This window comes from Heteronotia binoei, chromosome 17, assembly GCF_032191835.1.
Source record: "Heteronotia binoei isolate CCM8104 ecotype False Entrance Well chromosome 17, APGP_CSIRO_Hbin_v1, whole genome shotgun sequence".
In the NCBI taxonomy this organism is placed as follows: domain Eukaryota; kingdom Metazoa; phylum Chordata; class Lepidosauria; order Squamata; family Gekkonidae; genus Heteronotia; species Heteronotia binoei.
In genome coordinates, this window is record NC_083239.1 from 10,532,446 (window position 1) to 10,549,466 (window position 17,021).

At 45.8% G+C, this 17,021-nt stretch overlaps 1 protein-coding gene across 1 annotated transcript in view; it reads right to left on the reverse strand.

Moving 5' to 3' along the window:
* Window positions 1-14,236, reverse strand: part of MAN1C1 (mannosidase alpha class 1C member 1) — a 198,797-nt gene extending 184,561 nt beyond the window's left edge. Inside the window, exon 1 of the mRNA XM_060257550.1 lies at window positions 13,635-14,236. Within this exon, the coding sequence (XP_060113533.1) occupies window positions 13,635-14,159 (525 nt within the window). The 5' untranslated portion in view covers window positions 14,160-14,236. The remainder of the gene's footprint in view (window positions 1-13,634) is intronic.
* Window positions 14,237-17,021: the final 2,785 nt, after the last annotated feature.

Below are 17,021 nucleotides of genomic sequence, written 5' to 3' on the forward strand. Positions count from 1 at the left end.
GGTGGTCCACAGGGGAGGGAGGCCTGGCCACCAAGTCACATGTTGGTGGCAGGATTAGGCCCCCAATGTGTGGAAGAAACTGATGAAGTATGCCTCCCCATGGGCCAAACCATAGCTACTGCATGGTGAGGTGTGTGAATACAGCAATGGTGCTGGCCACCAGCAGGCCCTAGTAGAGGATTGTCTCCATGTCCAAATGTGATCCCTGTGGCCATCTGGAACAGCATCCCTGGAGCAACGGCAAGCCAAGCAGAGAGGCATGCGACCTTGCCTTGGAACGCTAAGCTGGCATGAATGCAGCTTCGGTGTCTGTGGCTCCCAACTTACTAGTGAGGACACCACTGAAGCAAAGGGATTCTGCTTGACTGCTGCAGACAAGGTTGTCCTGCTGTGCTGAAGCCACCATCGGAGTGGCTCTATCCATTCCACTCCCCCAAGCAACCTCCTGTTCCCTCCCTCACACCAGTTGCTCGTGGGCCAGATAAGAGCCCTGGATGGGTCCGTTTTGGCTCCCGGGCCTTATGTTTGACACCCCTGCATTATGCGATCAAGCATGCAGATGAACAGTAAATACATTTTTAGCTCTGTTACTCATATGCTTCAGTATCCAACCACTCCTTACCCCAAAAGAGACTGTGCATGTCAGACAGGTGAATTCTAAACTGTGTTGGCATGGATGCACCAGAGATTGATGAAGCACACAGTTCTAATGGGGGGGGGGGGGCAGGGTGAGAAAGAACTGTGTCTGCAATATAACCTATTTCTTTCACTCAGCTTCTAGAGAACATCACAAGGCAAAATGCATTAGACTTCCAAATACATTTAACACTTTCCTTCCCCCCCTCAAGAACTGAAGAAGGAAATATAATTGCTACACACGGGAGGGAAAAACTGCTGCCATTAGTCTGTTTTGTTTGGATTAATTTGGACATTCACACAAATTCACACTCAGTGAATCATGGGCTTGAAACAGGGATGTCGCTGCCTGAATGCCTAAACCTAGCTTACCTGGAAATGTGTACATTCAAGTCCTTTTTGGTACAGAAGGAAATACCTGGATCCACAATAGACCCCCACAAAAACATATAGAGAATTTCATTATGTTACAGTGTACCACTGCTTTAAATTTTTTCTTGGGACAATTTTTGGGACAGTTTTGCTCTAGCTGCCATTTTCCATGATGGCAGATATAGTTACTGCAATATTTAAAATTCACAAAGGATGCTTAACTTGGTGTCAAAATGTGTTTGAGGTTGATAAAGTCAAATATACTATTATAACTATTACGGTATGCTAGTTGTAAAGACAGCCATTTTTTCTGTAGCTGCCATTTTGCAAGATGGTGGGTCACCACAAAATGTCACAATAGAAAGAAGAAACCCTCCTGAACACTTCACAACAGGCAACATTCTTTACCTGCATTGCAATTATCTTCAAGCTGTAAAAACATCACACCCAAAGCCATTTTCAAGCAGTGGCATTCCAATGAAGAAAGGCTCTATGCTGCCACAAAGGTATCGCACAGAATTAACTGCTTGCTTAGGGCAGAACAACACATTACAAAAAACTCAGAGCTGCTATCAAAAATGGTACTAGCAGTTCAAGTTCCTCCCTTTACTTGGGAACTTTAGCCCTACTATCGCCACAACAGTGCCTCACACAGAAGCATTTTTCTTCTGTGTGAGAGCCCTCTCAGCCCCAACCACCTCACAGGGTGTCTGTTGTGGGAAGGGGAGAAGATATAGGAGACTGTAAGCTGCTCTGAGTCTCTGATTCAGAGAGAAGGGCGGGGTATAAATCTGCAGTCGTCTTCTTCTTCCTGCTTCCTCTCCATTTCATATAACCGGTTGCCACTGAAAGGGATGGGGAAAATGTCCTGTCTGCTAGCATCCTGTCATTTCATTTTGCTAAATCTATTTAACTTCAAGATGTGCAGGTGACAAGGTGTGATATAGTTTTCTGAAAAACTGATTTTTAATCAATCCAACTTTCTCCATCAGAGGAGACCAAAACATCTTACAGTCAATTAGCACAAAACAATTAAAACTGCTTGCATAAAATAATGAGCTGTTACTTGGAAGGAAAGTACTACAAGAAGGAAAGTGCCACAAGGACAGCTAATTTAATATCAACAGTTCATTCCAGCCACTCCCCACCTGAAGAGCGTGCATCCAGAGCACAAGCCCTCCATGCTGGCCGCAAAGTCGCAGGGTCCCCACCCCTAAGCTATTTAATGAGACTCTTAAGCATCATATACCTATTTCCAAAACACAACTCATAGAGGCTTCAGTCCTAACAACACATCCCCAGAAGTAAGCCCTATTAAATAAATTTGGGTGGACTTCTGCGTACACCTGCTTACGACTGCTCTCACAGTAAATTATACCACTTTTATCAAATTAATGTCTATCTATAAACTATCTAGTCAAGACTTCCTAACAAACTACAAATTGTTCCATTGTGCAAACATAGTAAATATTTGGTGGTGGGCTCTCCCTTCTTTGGAGGTGTTTAGGTGGTGGGCTCTCCTTCCTTGGAGGTTTTTAAACATGTTGGGTGGCCATCTGACAGCAATGTGGATCCTCTGAATTTAGGGGGAGGTATTTGTGAATTTCCTGCATTGTGCAGGGGGTTGGACTAGATGACCCTGGAGGTCCCTTCCAACTCTATGATTCTTTGAAATAGAGTGGGAGAGAATGACTCTCAAATAAATCTAACCACAATAATGACTCTCAAATATATAATGACTCTACAGATGAAATTTCACTTTACATAGTCTGTTTCAAACAAGAGTTCTTTCTTTAGGATTAATCTGTTAATTTTTGCAGTCATAAAGTCCATTGCCTCACCACTGAGCTGCCTCCGAAAGAACTCTGTTGCTCTGCGGTAAACTTTCTTGAAAATCCTTCTGTGTTGGAAGGTTCACCAATTTCTCAATTCACCATGGAGAAAAAAATTTTGCCTAATAAATTTTCATGGCAGAATGCTGTAACAATGCACGCCCACTCTTTCACAAAATGCATCTTGTGAAAAGTTGCAGCCGTTGCCACGTTTCCACAACAGAATAGTTTGTAGTTGTGTTGCAATTGACTAGATAGTTTATATGATTATTTATAGACAAATCATTTGATACAAATATTCTTTAATAATTGTTTATTCCATATAAAAGTAGCATAATTTATTAATTGTATCAGTGTTTTTGATTTTATTTTATTTTTTTTTTGTATTTCCATTCTCTGCGGTTCCTAGTAGTTTTCTTGCTCTCACAGTAACACAGCTGAAACTAAGCAGTTCTGGGTCTAGACCTGGAAGCCTTGTATATATTAAACCGAGTTCCATGACAGGAAAAAAGTGAAGAAGAAACAAAAACCAATAGAATATGTGAACTCCAGCTTCAGTCTCAATCTAGGGCTGGGAGGCAGGAGGAATAAACCAAAGAACACCACTTCAACAACTTCCTGGATATTTAGAAGTATTTCAGGCCCCACGTTGAGGATAATGGGGGTGGGAGTATAAGTGAACCCTTCTTAAATACCTCTGACTCCCTTGCCCAGATGACTCAGGGAAACAAGAAGGCACAAAACAGATTTTATTTTCATTTTCCAAATGTACAAATGTCCTTCTCTAAAAGTTGAGTGAAACTTTATGGCAACGTCACCATTTGGCATGAGAAGATGAAGAATGGTAACCATCACATGGCGTGAAGATGCAACTAGAAGGGACACGGGGGGGGGGGGAGTTGTTTATTCCCAGTGATTCTTATTCACTAGTAGTGCAATCCTAATGGCTGGCCTTCACCATCGATCATGTGGCTCACTGAAGTTTTCCTAATGGTCTTTCTTTCTCCCAGAGACCCCTCAATCAGTACTGCAAACTCTTGCCAAGACAATGTCCTGGAAACCATTTGCCTCATCCGTTACCAGCAAAACTATCAGCTCAGTTCCAACTTCAAAAAACTTTATTACTGGTTATGATGACAGGAAGAGTACAGCTTGATTTTTCCAGATCCCCAGTTATTATTTACCAGAGATGGCAGCCAGGAGGAGGGGAAAAGCCAATCATTTCAACTCACAACTCAAGCGAGTCTGATCTGAAAAAACTCTTCGGGAACATAAATATGGAATCCCAACTGGATTTGGAATATGGAATTTTTATAGTCACACACAGACAGTAGTTGCTGAACGTTAATCACTAGTATTTGGCACTTCTTAAAAATTAGATTTTCCCTGAAACCATGCACTGCTGATCAATTAATTATATGACTGCAAGTTTCCACAGGCAAACGGCGAGAGTGACTATCTGCAAGCTGTGGACTCAGTACCAGTAGATCCATTACACTGGATTCTGTAAAGAGACTGTGCAGAACTAATCTCCCTAGACAGGGAATTTTACAATTTCAGTGCCACAATGAAAAGTTCGTCTCTTGTAAAGTTAAGAATTCTTCAGCAAACAGCTGTCACATGCCATGTACAGTTCAAACTAAGCCGTTTCGGTTGGTGCTGGTTCTTCAAGAAATCATCTCAGAGGTGAAGGAATATCAGCTTTCAGTTAAGAAAAGTAGATCTCTTATGCTCCTTCGGTATTTTCTGCAGCAAGATTCAGCAGATATTTGATCAGACATTAGTCCAGTGGGTTCAAATCCTCTCCAGTTATCCTTGATCAAGTTGTAGCACACACAGGAAAAAAGCTCTGTCATTTGAATTGGGCTCCCAGTTCCAGAGAAAGAACACAGTGACTCTGTGAATGACTAGCACCGGCACTAAGCCGATATACTGAAATTCTTTATTCGCACAGACAGGAACAGTTATTGCTAGGGAGCCATGTTTTAATCCAATCTGTGCAAACGAATCCCTGAGAACTTGGGCAAATCATACCTGTGAGGGGAAGCCAGATGAAAACCCTTTTCCATGTTACAATGCTACAAATTATTGAAATCAGTGCCGGGGGTGGAATTCTAGCAGGAGCTCCTTTGCATATCATGCCACACACCCCTGATATAACCAGTCCTCCAAGAGCTTACAAAAAGAGCCTTGTAAGCTCTTGGAGGATTGACTACATCAGGGGTGTGCGGCATGATATGCAAAGGAGCTCCTGCTAGAATTCCACCCCTGCTCAGAGCCCTCCTCCTTCTTCAGGTACTCCCCACAAAGCTTCAAATAAAGCATAAATGGTGGAAACTTGGAGGAGTTTTTTTTTCTTTTTGAACAATACAAAAGCTAGGGTAAACAAAAATTGCCACACGGTTACATTACTTTCATCATCACATCAAAGCAAAAGATACCTCTGAAAAGTAGAAAATAAATCCCAATATTAATTAGCGCGTGAACACCAGAGTAGAAAACTTTAGCCTCACAGGGACAGTTCCAGACTGCATTAGCTCCAGTTAAGACTCAGGGCTATAAGTCACATAAGAAAGACAACACTGGATTTATATCCCACCCTCCACTCTGAATCTCAGAGCAGTCACAATCTCCTTTGCCTTCCTCCTCCGCAACAGAAACTCTGAGAGGTGGATGGGGCTGAGAGAGCTCTCACAGAAGCTGCCCTTTCAAGGACAACTCTGAAAGAGCTATGGCTGACCCAAGGCCATTCCAGCAGCTTGCAAGCGAAGGAGTGGGGAATCAAACCCGGTTCTCCCAGATAAGAGTCTGCACACTAAACCACTACACCAAACTAGCTCTCCGAGTTACAGGTTGATGTCTTAAAACTTCTACTATGCTTCCTAGCACGGTTGTCAAAGCATCTCACAACAAAATCAAAGTTGGTATAATGATAAAGCCATAAAAATTAAAACAGGTTATCACAACACCCCATCTGTCTTACAATGGCACTAAAAAGGCAAAATAACAACAACAATAATAACAATAATAATAACAACAATAATAATAACAATAATAATAACAATAATAATAATAATAATAATAATAATAATAATAATAATAATAATAATAATAATAATAATAATAATAATAATAATAATAGTATTTTGAACCAGAGCTCAAGAAAAGCAATTCTGTGTCAACTTGTCTCTAGGAAAGAAAATCCATCCACCCCACAAATGGATGCTGTTCACCAGCCTACTGGAAGGTGAAGAGAGGCAGTCAAGTGGACTTTCCTGGAAAGAGAGTTCCATTAAGAGCCATCATAACCAGGAATGCCCAAAACTTGTCATGATTGCATCATACCTTAGACAGGAAGATCAGGAAGGAGAGTATTTAAAGGAAGCCCTCTTTGGAGAATTTTAGTTCACAGGAAAGAAGATGCAGGGAAAGGGGTTCCTTTAAGGCTAGAAAAGAGTGACACATACTGTTTAACTACGTCGGGACAACCACAGTTGACACTTATGCAAGCCTCATGCTCAAGGGTCAAAGATATTCAAATATAGTCAACCACCCCTGGAAAGATCAAGGATTCCTAACTCGCACTGCAAGAGAAGGGAACCTTTAACAATCTTAGTCATCTTTGATTGAAATGCAATTATTGTATCATATCATACTTGAAATTCTTTGTGCTTAAGTTCTTGGGAGGAAGACAACATGGTACAGCCTGATCTCATCAGATCTCATAAGCTAAGCAGGGTCAGTACTTGGAAGGGAGACCATCAAAGACAGCTCAGCCCAGGAAGACAATGGGAAACCACCTCTTTCTCGCTTGCCCTGAAAGCCCTTGCTGCAGGTGCTATAGTTTGGTATAGTGGTTAAGTGTGCGGACTCTTATCTGGGAGAACCGGGTTTGATTCCCCACTCCTCCAGTGCACCTGCTGGCATGGCCTTGGGTCAGCCATAGCTCTGGCAGAGGTTGTCCTTGAAAGGGCAGCTGCTGTGAGAGCCCTCTCAGCCCCACCCACCTCACACGGTGTCTGTTGTGAGGGAGGAAGGTAAAGGAGATTGTGAGCCGCTCTGAGACTCTTCGGAATGGAGGGAGGGATATAAATCCAATATCTTCTTATAAGTCAGGTGTGACTTGATGGCATTTACACATTAACAAGGTTAGTCTCTGAACAACCACCTGGGCTATCAAGTTCTGGATCTCAAATGAACAGTTCCCTCTTCACAACTCCAAGGGATTATGAATTAGATACGGCTCACAATAAACACAGGTTCATCTTAAAATTTTACCCCAAAGAGAGCAGCAGCCAATCCTAGCTCCTTGTAACCCTACCTGTGCACAGCTTCTAACTGTAGATACAAAGCCAGAGTAAGTCTATCAAAAAAGATGTGTTATTCAGTCCTTATCCCGCATTCAAGGAAAGAACATTCTGGACTTATAACTCCCACTTGCTATACTCCAATCACTATATTCCACTACAAGGACTATTTTGACATTTTAAAAAGCCATGCCAACTCATTGCATAAGAACTTCTGAAGAAACCACTTTCATACTTCTGTGACTGGACAAACAACTCACACAGAAGTTCAACCAGTCATCCCACCAAACATCTTGCCAACTCCTGAGGTTGCATAACATTCAATAAATGAAAAGGTGCTATTTAACCTAAACATCGGCACAGACCTTTTCTGTTTCCTCTCTTCTGTAAACTTTTCACTAACTTTTGACACATTTCCTTTTTCTCCTCTTTACAATTGTTGAAAGCCAAACTATCTTTTTGAAACTACATCTTTTCCTGTTTTCCACAGATAACTCTCTAGCCTTCTGATTCAGCAGCCTGAAAAGACAAGGGGAAGTATATTTAAAGTTATGTGCACTTTATGACACCTTAAAGAATTAACTTTAAAGCTTGGGTCTGTGTCAAGAATTCAGGATCTTTTTTTTCCCTGCTGCACATGTATCCATTGATTTATGCATAGCATCCAAGGCTATGCTCCCCATATCCCAGCCTTCTGAAGAAAGACTAACAAATCTGAGGAATACTGGCCTTTTCGGTGGTGACCTGGATTTAGGTGTGCATGTTTAGAATGGCTCTCCAGACTTACTTACACGTTAATTTTAGGAAAATGGCAAAAGCTGTTCTATTTCAATTGGGACAAATCCACCATGATTCTGCACAAGAAGGGCAGTCTATAAATGAAGTAAAAAAAAATATACAAATTGCTGGCTTGTTTTTATCAGCATTGACCATGATTTTCTACAAGAAAGGCAGACTATCAATGAAGTAAATAAATACACAAGCTGGGTTATCACCATGGTATTTGCTGACCTCGGTTATTATAATGCATTTGGCTTATAATTTTTCCTCTCTGTTCAGTCTAAAAGTATATATGCAAGGACTAACTCGGGAAATTAATACTTGCTTCATTACTTCTATGCGCTTTATGAAATCGGCATCTATTGCTTTTTTTTGAGATTTGCTCTGAGCTGGCTTGCCACTGTTGCAAGAGATCCTAAATGCTACAGAGAATCTGTAGCTCTTTGGTTAAAATAGTTGCGCTGCAACACTTGTGAAGCTGCCAGACAGTTCTTTTTGCACAAGCTGTGGGCACTGGGCCAAATTCCATCCTCAGTTACATGTGTGAAGCCACCCCCCCCCCATTGCTTGGGGTCTCACATGCATTATGGAGCCTGGACAGTTGTTTCACAAAGCATTCTGCCCTCCCTGTCTCTTCATATCCTGGATATAAAGGACACTCTTCCTTTAAGAGGCCCTACTGGGGTCCCACAGAGCTCTTTCCCACTATATTTATGTTACCTATTGACTAGCAATCAGAGACTGTCAGAACTAGAGTGGACATGCTAAAATTAAGTTTTCTCCTACGGAAACAAGCTGGATGGGCTTTGCCTCAGCCATAACGTCTTGCCAACTGCCGTATTTTGTGCCAGAAAGATTTTGGTTACAGCTCAAAGACTAGCTATGATGGAGAATCTTTGCCTTTCACAAAAAAATGCAGACTGTATCCCCTGCTGAAGCTGTGTGCTCTATAGGCACTTTGGCTGCGATGCTCTCTGCCTGCACTGTGCTCACTTACCACTCGTCTGGCAATTCTTCTGGCCCTGAAATTTGCTTGCACTTTTAGAACTGACAGCAGCATCTTAAATTTTTCCCCCTTTACTTTCATACTTAGAAGGCAAGTGAGAAGAACAGAACAAACAGGAGGTTGCAGGAAAGACAGTCTAATAAATAAAAACAGAGGGGTAAAAAAGGTTGATCTATAAAAAACAGAAAATTAGAATTGGATCTATAAAAAACAGTCAGTAGTGGGTCATGGCTCTGAAAACTGTGATAAGTTGATATAACAACTGGTTTTGGAAAGATGATGGACTTTGGGTGACCCCCTAGTCCCAATCAATTCCTGCAATTTTACTTCAAGTTTGATTTTGTGCAGTTCTATGGACCAAATCTTCATTATTTCCCAAAAGGCATTCCATTTCCATACTATTTTCTCTCAATGTCCAACCTGACAGCCATTTTGCTCAGTTTCATTTTATTATTATGCCCAGTTACAGCCGATTAGAATTATTTTACATTCGATCTGTGTAAAAATGAAGGGAGGGGGACCCGCTGGAGACATGCAAGAGCCTTTGAAGGGCTGAGGGAAAGGACAGCTCTTGAAAAAGAATCCTAATTCACTATTAAATAGAAATGTTGGTGAAGTTCTTTAGGCAGCAAAAAGAGGAATGAAGAGAACAAGAAGTGCTGCATAAGGCAATTTGAAAAGCAAGTGAAATATAGGGGGAAAGTAAACAACAATTGCTTCACCAAGCCCCCAATATGCTACAACATAATTAATCAAAGGAACGGAAAAGGCTCAAAGAAAACAATAACTGGTTTTTAATGGTTTTTCAAAGAGCCAATGATGGTCCCTGAGAGCCATCACTGCTTGTGGAATTCACACAAGTCCTTTCAATGGTCTCTGATTACACAGGGTTTGTAGATTTCAGTACACTGGTAACAGGAAGGAGCAAGTTCATGGTGGACAGCCAACAGCCCTGTCTTACCCTCTTCTCCCCAAACCCCCCCCCCTATTGCTTGTACACAGCACAAGAAAGTGCGAAAGAATAAAAAGGAACAAACTAAGAGGAAGAAAATACAGAGAGCCAACATGGCCGAGAAGAGTACAAGACTGAATAGCAGCTCTGAGGGGGGCTCACTGAGGAAAGACGATAAGGGCAGATGAATGAGGCAGAAATCAATACAGCATGAGAGGTGATGGGGGGTGGGGGAGAAAGGTAGATGAGCAGCACAGACACATAGGAAAGAATGAGTATCTGTTCTCACATTGCGTTTCCTTACACACAGCTCCATACTCACGTACAATGGCTGTGTGTTCTTTAATGTGTGGGAATAGCTTCACCAGTATATATATTATCTGTTGCTTGCACCTGCTTCCTCACAGACATACCACAACCACACACACAAAGACATTGTTGCAAACAGTTCCTTGAAGTAATATTGTAGAGGAATACACAATTGGGGTCTGTGTTTGGGCCCCTATGTACTCAGCTCTGACTCTACATCTGTGGAAATGTAAAATAAGAATCTGGCATGATACAGCCTTAGGTGATAACATTGGGATTGAGAGGAAAAAAAAATAAGGTTAATAACAGAGGCATGAAAAGACTAAAGGAAAAATTAAAACAAGTCATCCAAGATGCTATGCCAATTTACCTAGGAGCAAATACCACTGAAATTAAGAGGGTTTCCAAGTAAACATGCCAGGATTGGCTACAAGAAAGCTTGAAGAAGCAAACTGGGAAGCTATAGAGAAGTCATGGAGAAAAATCCTTTGAGAGCATATGGAAGGTAAATAAGAAAATGGCTAAGTGGGAAACATCATGATGGAGGAATGCAAGTGAAAAGAAACGGAAAGAAAAAAAACCTCAGGAATATGGAAAAGGTGAGAGGGTAACCAGCAGAATAATAAGCAAGTAACTGAAGCTTGAAGGAGCTAATGGAGTGGGTGCGTAGGAAGGTATAACCTACAATAGAGTAGATGAGATGTTAAAATGAATTGGGAGGTAAAGGAAGCAGGTACAATCTTAAAAAAAAAAAAATCCAGCATATTTAGAGCTACCATTATAACAAGTTCACAATACAGCACCCAGTGGTACACTCAAACCAGCATCCTCTGTGGAAATGTGCAAGCTGAACAAAACAAAAACTCACATCCACCACAGAAACATGCCATAAGGAGCTGCAATCATCTCCAGCAGTTTAGAAAGGAAGAGAGATGCACTTCAGAGGTTAAGGCTATAAGCAGGACCCATCCTACGTCTGTAAACTTATATCTGGTAAAATCATAAGAGTCCTAAACACTGCACTTAAAAATCACTGTTTATACATCTTTCTACATAACGTTTTTGAGCTCAAGTAAGATCTCTAATTCATATGTGCTACTGCAAATAAAGAACTAAGTTATAAACTATTATTCTGGAGTAGATTCATTCAGAATTAAAGGATACTCAAGAGTGGCAACCCTGTTACTTTGCTGCAACAGCGCACACACAAAATAAGAGTGTGAGCTCACTTTGTCAGAGACATGAGGTGCAGTTATCTATACCCTGGAAGGAGAAAGAGGAAAACAAAAATGGAAACAATGGAGTGAAAAAGCAGCAAAACCTAAGAGCTATGTACAGATTTGCGACATCTCCATACAAGGCTCAATTGCACATTGCTCCTATCTATTGAGAAGTGTCAGACTATACCATTTGCATGTCATTGCCTTCCAACCTCTGCTGTGTTTTAAAGTTCTTCCCTGTGCCAATATATCATCTGCCAACTGAGGCCACACTTCATGCTGCTAACAAAGCAAGTTGTAGTTCGCCACAGCTTCTGCCACAACAAATGCCAATCTTTTAAGGCACCACAAATCTCTCTGTTCTTTGGCATGAAGGATGAAGCAAAGATGCTTGGTTTCAGTTTGCCAAGGTTTGGCCGCGGAATATACAGGTTGCACATGACACATACCTCTGTTCTTTCCTTACAATAACCACAGATATGCAATGTCACAGTGGGAATGAGTGTTTTTTAGGTGAGGGAGAAGACCTAGCCAGCCTTCACAGGGAAAGTTCCTACTGGGCTACTGGCAACCAGAGAAAAAGATGAGCTAAGGGCCCATGCAGCACTCAACTCAGATCCAGCAAAAAGAAGTTCTCCCACTATGCAAGCCAAGTGGAAAATAGAGGGTTTTTTTTTTAATTTTTAAAACAATGATGAATGTGCCCACTTAAGATTTTTGCTTAGGGTTACTTGCTAAAATGACACGTTACAGTAGAATCCCATGGAGGGCTACTCAAGCCTAAAACCTTTGAAATTAGACTGGAGTAATAAGATTGTTATATCAAGCTAGAAACGATCTGGGAAGGGCAAAATTGTTATTATGGTCCCAGTCGGAGCCAATCAGGCCCTGAAGCAACACAGGGAGCCTTAGCTGTAGGGCTCTTTTTAAAAACATTCCCCTTGGATCCTGCTTCGGGCCCAGCACCTCTTCCCTTTGCCTCCCCAGAATCAAATTTTCGATTGTAAGCTCCTCAGGGCAGGGATCAGAATTTTTCAGGTGACTATCAGGAGCTAAAGAATGTTATGGGCAATATTAACATAACTACCAACTCTAATATCAATAAGGTTAATAATGACAGTGTGTATCCAACCATCCAGGAACTTTGTGGGCCTTCCTATCTACCTCCTTCTGCGGTCCACTGAAAGCCCCAAAATGTTGTTGCTGGAGGTCAGTGGGCCCTCAGGAACAGCTCAAGAGGGAAAGCTGAAGCTTGCAATGGTGGGGGGTGGAGAGAGAACAGTAGAAATCCTTGCTCTCCTCTTCCACAAGGGGTATGTCGTTGGCTAAGTATATTACCCCCAATACACAGCTAATTAGCATCACTCATACTGCCCATAATGCCATTAACACTAATATCACCGGTGGTAATACGCCACCACTAGGAACATCCCACACATCTAATGGGGAGGGATGGTGGCTCAGTGGTAGAGCATCTGCTTGGGAAGCAGAAGGACCCAGGCTCAATCCCTGGCATCTCCAAAAAAGGGTCCAGGCAAATAGGTGTGAAAAACCTCAGCTTGAGACCCTGGAGAGCCGCTGCCAGTCTGAGTAGATAATACTGACTTTGATGGACCAAAGGTCTGATTCAGTATGAGGCAGCTTCATATGTAGGAGGGATGGTGGCTCAGTGGTAGAGCATCTGCTTGGGAAGCAGAAGGTCCCAGGTTCAATCCCCGGCATCTCCAAAAAAAGGGTCCAGGCAAATAGGTGTGAAAAACCTCCGCTTGAGACCCTGGAGAGCCACTGCCAGTCTGAGTAGACAATACTGACTTTGATGGACCAGTGGTCTGATTCAGTAGAAGGCAGCTTCATATGTTCAATGCTAATACCACCCCAATATTAATATTCCAATACCAGCTCGAACACAATTAAGGCAAATGCTACCCTCAACAGTAACCGCAGCCCAACACTACCTCGAATTATATCACAATGAACACTAAGATGGCCAGAAATATCCACTAAACCTTTACAACACAGATAACAGCGAAGCTTCCAATACTACCCCTAGGAACACACGAATACGACCCCACGCACCCAACCCCATTCATCTCAGCACTCTTGGTAACAACACCCCAACACAATGGACGCTAATACGGAATAACACCCCAACTACTAATATCATCCCACCGGCAATTAACCATTGAGGGGCCAGAGGGCTGGGGGGGGGGGGGCGCTCACCTCCTTGATCTTCAGCCTCCTGGCGCGGAGTTCGGGATCTTCGGTGCCGCCTCTCCTCCTGCCCAACAGAGGGTGGCGGAGCTTGTGGCGGAAAGCGCGGTAGTCGAAGCCGACCGGGGCTCGGGTCTGCTGCTGGAGAGGGTCGGCGGCGGTGCCAACACCGGGCGGGCCCTGCGGGCGGCGTTGGTGGCGCTCTCGCTTGGCCGCCGCGGCGGGCGGGAGTTTGGGGTCCCGGAGGAGCGGCGGGGGCGGGCTGGGCGCTGCATGGCGGCGGCGACCGGAGTCGGAGCCCGGGGGGGGAGGCGGCGGCGGGGGCGAGCCGCGGCTGAGGTCCGGGTCGGCTCCGCGGCGGGGCAGGAAGAGGCGCCTGAAGCGGGACGAGTCGGGCAGGAGGAAGAGGGCGCCGAAGCAGAGCGTGAGCAGGCCCGAGAGGAAGAGCAGCACGGCGAACTTGTGCGGCAGCCGCAGCCCCAGCGCCGACGGCGGCCAGCCCGGCATGCCCGGCAGCTTCCGCAGCAGCAGCATGGGAGCGCCGCGAGGCCGGCGGGAGCCCAGGGGGAAGGCGCTGCCCCACGAGCCGTCGCCGCCGCCGGGATGCGACCCTAAGCGAGGCTGGCTCGGTGGAAAGAGAAGGGAGAGCGAAGCAACCAGGCTCCAGGGAGCTGCAGAGGGGGGTTTGCAAAGCTCTCTCTCGGCTTGGCTTCGCGAACGAAGATTTAAGAAGGGTGCAATAGTCCACGTATGCTGCAGGCTCGCTGGTGGCTGACAAGACCAAAGACACTTTGCAAAGCAAAGTGATTCAAAAATGTCCGGTCCCCTTTCGCGGGAGGAGGAGGGCGGGTGCCAGGCGTTCTTTGGAGAGTCTGCAATATTGAGCGGGGTGGGGGAGAAACCGAGGTGTTTTTAAAAGTTGCAAGCCAATCAATCCGGGTCTTCGCCTCCCTTGACCGACTCCCCTTCGGAGCTCTCCCGGGGCGAGCAGACGACACGTGTCTCTGAGCCCGGCGGCAGCAATACGGCCAGAACGGGACCGCGCCGTCGCGGGGGGGACTTCTCCGCCCGCTCCTCGGCCCCCCAAGCTCCCGCCCGCCGAGCAGAAGCCGGCCTGGTCGCTCTCCGCGCCGGGCACGAAGTTGGAGAGAAGTTGTTGAGCGAGATGCTCGGCGGAGAGAAGCAACGCCGCCTCTTCCTTCCTTCCTGCCCGCCCGTTGGCAAAGAGGAGTTTCCCTCCGCCGCCTGCTGCCTCGTGGGGTCCGGAGATAACAGATGGGAGGCGGCGGCAGCGCGATCCAAACGGAAAGGCGCCTGGATCTTCTTTTGTGTGTGTGTGTGTGTGTGTGCTTGCACCTCGTCCACGCCTCACTCCCTTCTCTGCTGCTGCTGGCGGCAGGCACAAGGGGTGCTGTTTGCAGGCTGCTTCAGGGGCCGCTCCGGCTGGGCGAGGGGTTCATGATGCAGCATTTCTGCAGGCGGCGAGGGGGGCACCGGGGCTGCTCGCTCCGCGCGGGGGACTGTGGCACGCAGGCCGGGGCTCGGCGCGTCCCGCCGCGGCGTCCTCGGCGCAGCCCTCTGCGGCCAACCTCTCCGCGTCCCCCATCCGCTTCAGGCGGGGCTCGCTCTTCCCGGGCTTGCCATCAGCTCGCGTCTTCGGCCAGGCGCATCCTCGAGGCTTTCCGGATCGGGGGGTTTCTGCTAAGAATCGGCCGGCTGTTTGGGGAGGGGAAGCGGGCATTCGCCACCCCCTCCTCCTCCTCCTCCTCCCTACTTCCCCAGAAGGGGAGGATCCACGCAGCCAGAAGAGGGATTGGAGGGAGCAGAGAGACACAGAGGCGACGAGGCTCCGGAGGCGAGCTCTCGCCCTCGCCTCCCCAGAAAGCGCCTCTAGTCGACTAAGGGTTGCAAGTGAATCATTCAACGCGGAGTAGGTTTGTTTTGTTTCTTTCGAGCCGTCACGCGAGCCGCTTTCTCCAGCGTTACGACCGTCTGGTCAATTTCATCCGGACTTTCGGGGTCCTCCCTCCCCGGAAAAGAAACGACTCGCAACTTTTCTCCTCTAGCATTGAGTGGAAACGAGCTGCTTTTTTAAAACACAAAACAAAAAGCCCAAACTCTAGAGAACGTTCCCAGCACAATCTGGTTTTATGAGTCTCCTTTCCTTTAAAAGGTTACGCGCAAAAAAAATCATTCGTTATATTTTTTTTTTTAGCTGGGCGGCCAATTCTGGGCTTGCATTCTTCCTTCCTTCCTTCTTCACTTCTCTGTCTCTTTTTGGCGTCTCAGGCTGTGAAATCGCAGCCTGCCTTCCGGCTCTCGCTATTGTCTGCTACACTGAAAAAAAAACAACAAGCAAAAACCCAGAGGATGGCTTTTGGTTTTTACGCCTTGCCGTGCCGTTTTCTGCCGGTAGATCTAAGTGCCCATTAAATAAGGTCTGCTGCCAGCGGCCCTCTTCAGAGCATCTCTCGCTGCCCATCAAACAACCAAAGGCTTGGCACCGCCTAAGCGCATCAGGCTCATCAAGCGCAATTGCCACCTTCTACAAGCGCGCTCTTAGGACCAGCAGCTGTTGCCAGGTTGCATCTGTCCTGGCGCGCTGGCGGCAACACCAACCCCCACCCCTCCGCAGCCCAGGCTCTTACTGCGACAGCAGAGCCTCCAGCTTCACATAGCTCCGCCTTCTTCCAGGAGGCCACGCCCCGTGCCTGGAGACCGCACCTCGCTCACGCAGCTATTCCCTCTAGGCCACGCCTCCTTCCCGCCGTTGAGGCTCGACAGAGAAGGAGTAAGGCGCGCGCGCAGTCGTCTAGGTTAGGTGCACGGTTCTCTCCCGCCTCCTCTTCTGCCATTGGCCCGGTAGCTGGGGACTTATTGGAGCTTCCGGGCTGTCGCTCAAGCGCTAGTCACCCTCCTCCCGCGTGTGTTTATTGTAGAGTATTTTCCAATCGCGTGCTGCTGGTTGTCAAGCCTCTCTGTTCTTATTGGCTGGAGATGCTCGAGATCGTAGAGGGGAGAAGGCTCTGGAGGTCCCCGGGAAGGTGATGGTGCTTTGCTCGTGCAGCATTGCAGAGGAGGTATTGTCTGAAGGAGACAGACACGTGCAGCTTGGGTACTGCGTGCATCATTTTTTTTTTTGCCTTAGCCTCTGGTCTAACGAAAAAAGTTTATATATACAAACGATTGTTCTTTTTTTTTTTTAATAGCAACAAAGTTATGTACCTGCATTTTCTCGTTAAGGTCACATTCCAACAGTTCAGTAATCCCAAGCGACAAGCGGGCAGGAAGATGAACGAGAGCGTTTCACAGTTAACCACTGTCTGGCTAGCACCATTTTATCCCAGTATAAACCTTCATGGACTCATTTCTTCGGCTGATAGAAGGGGATCCTCC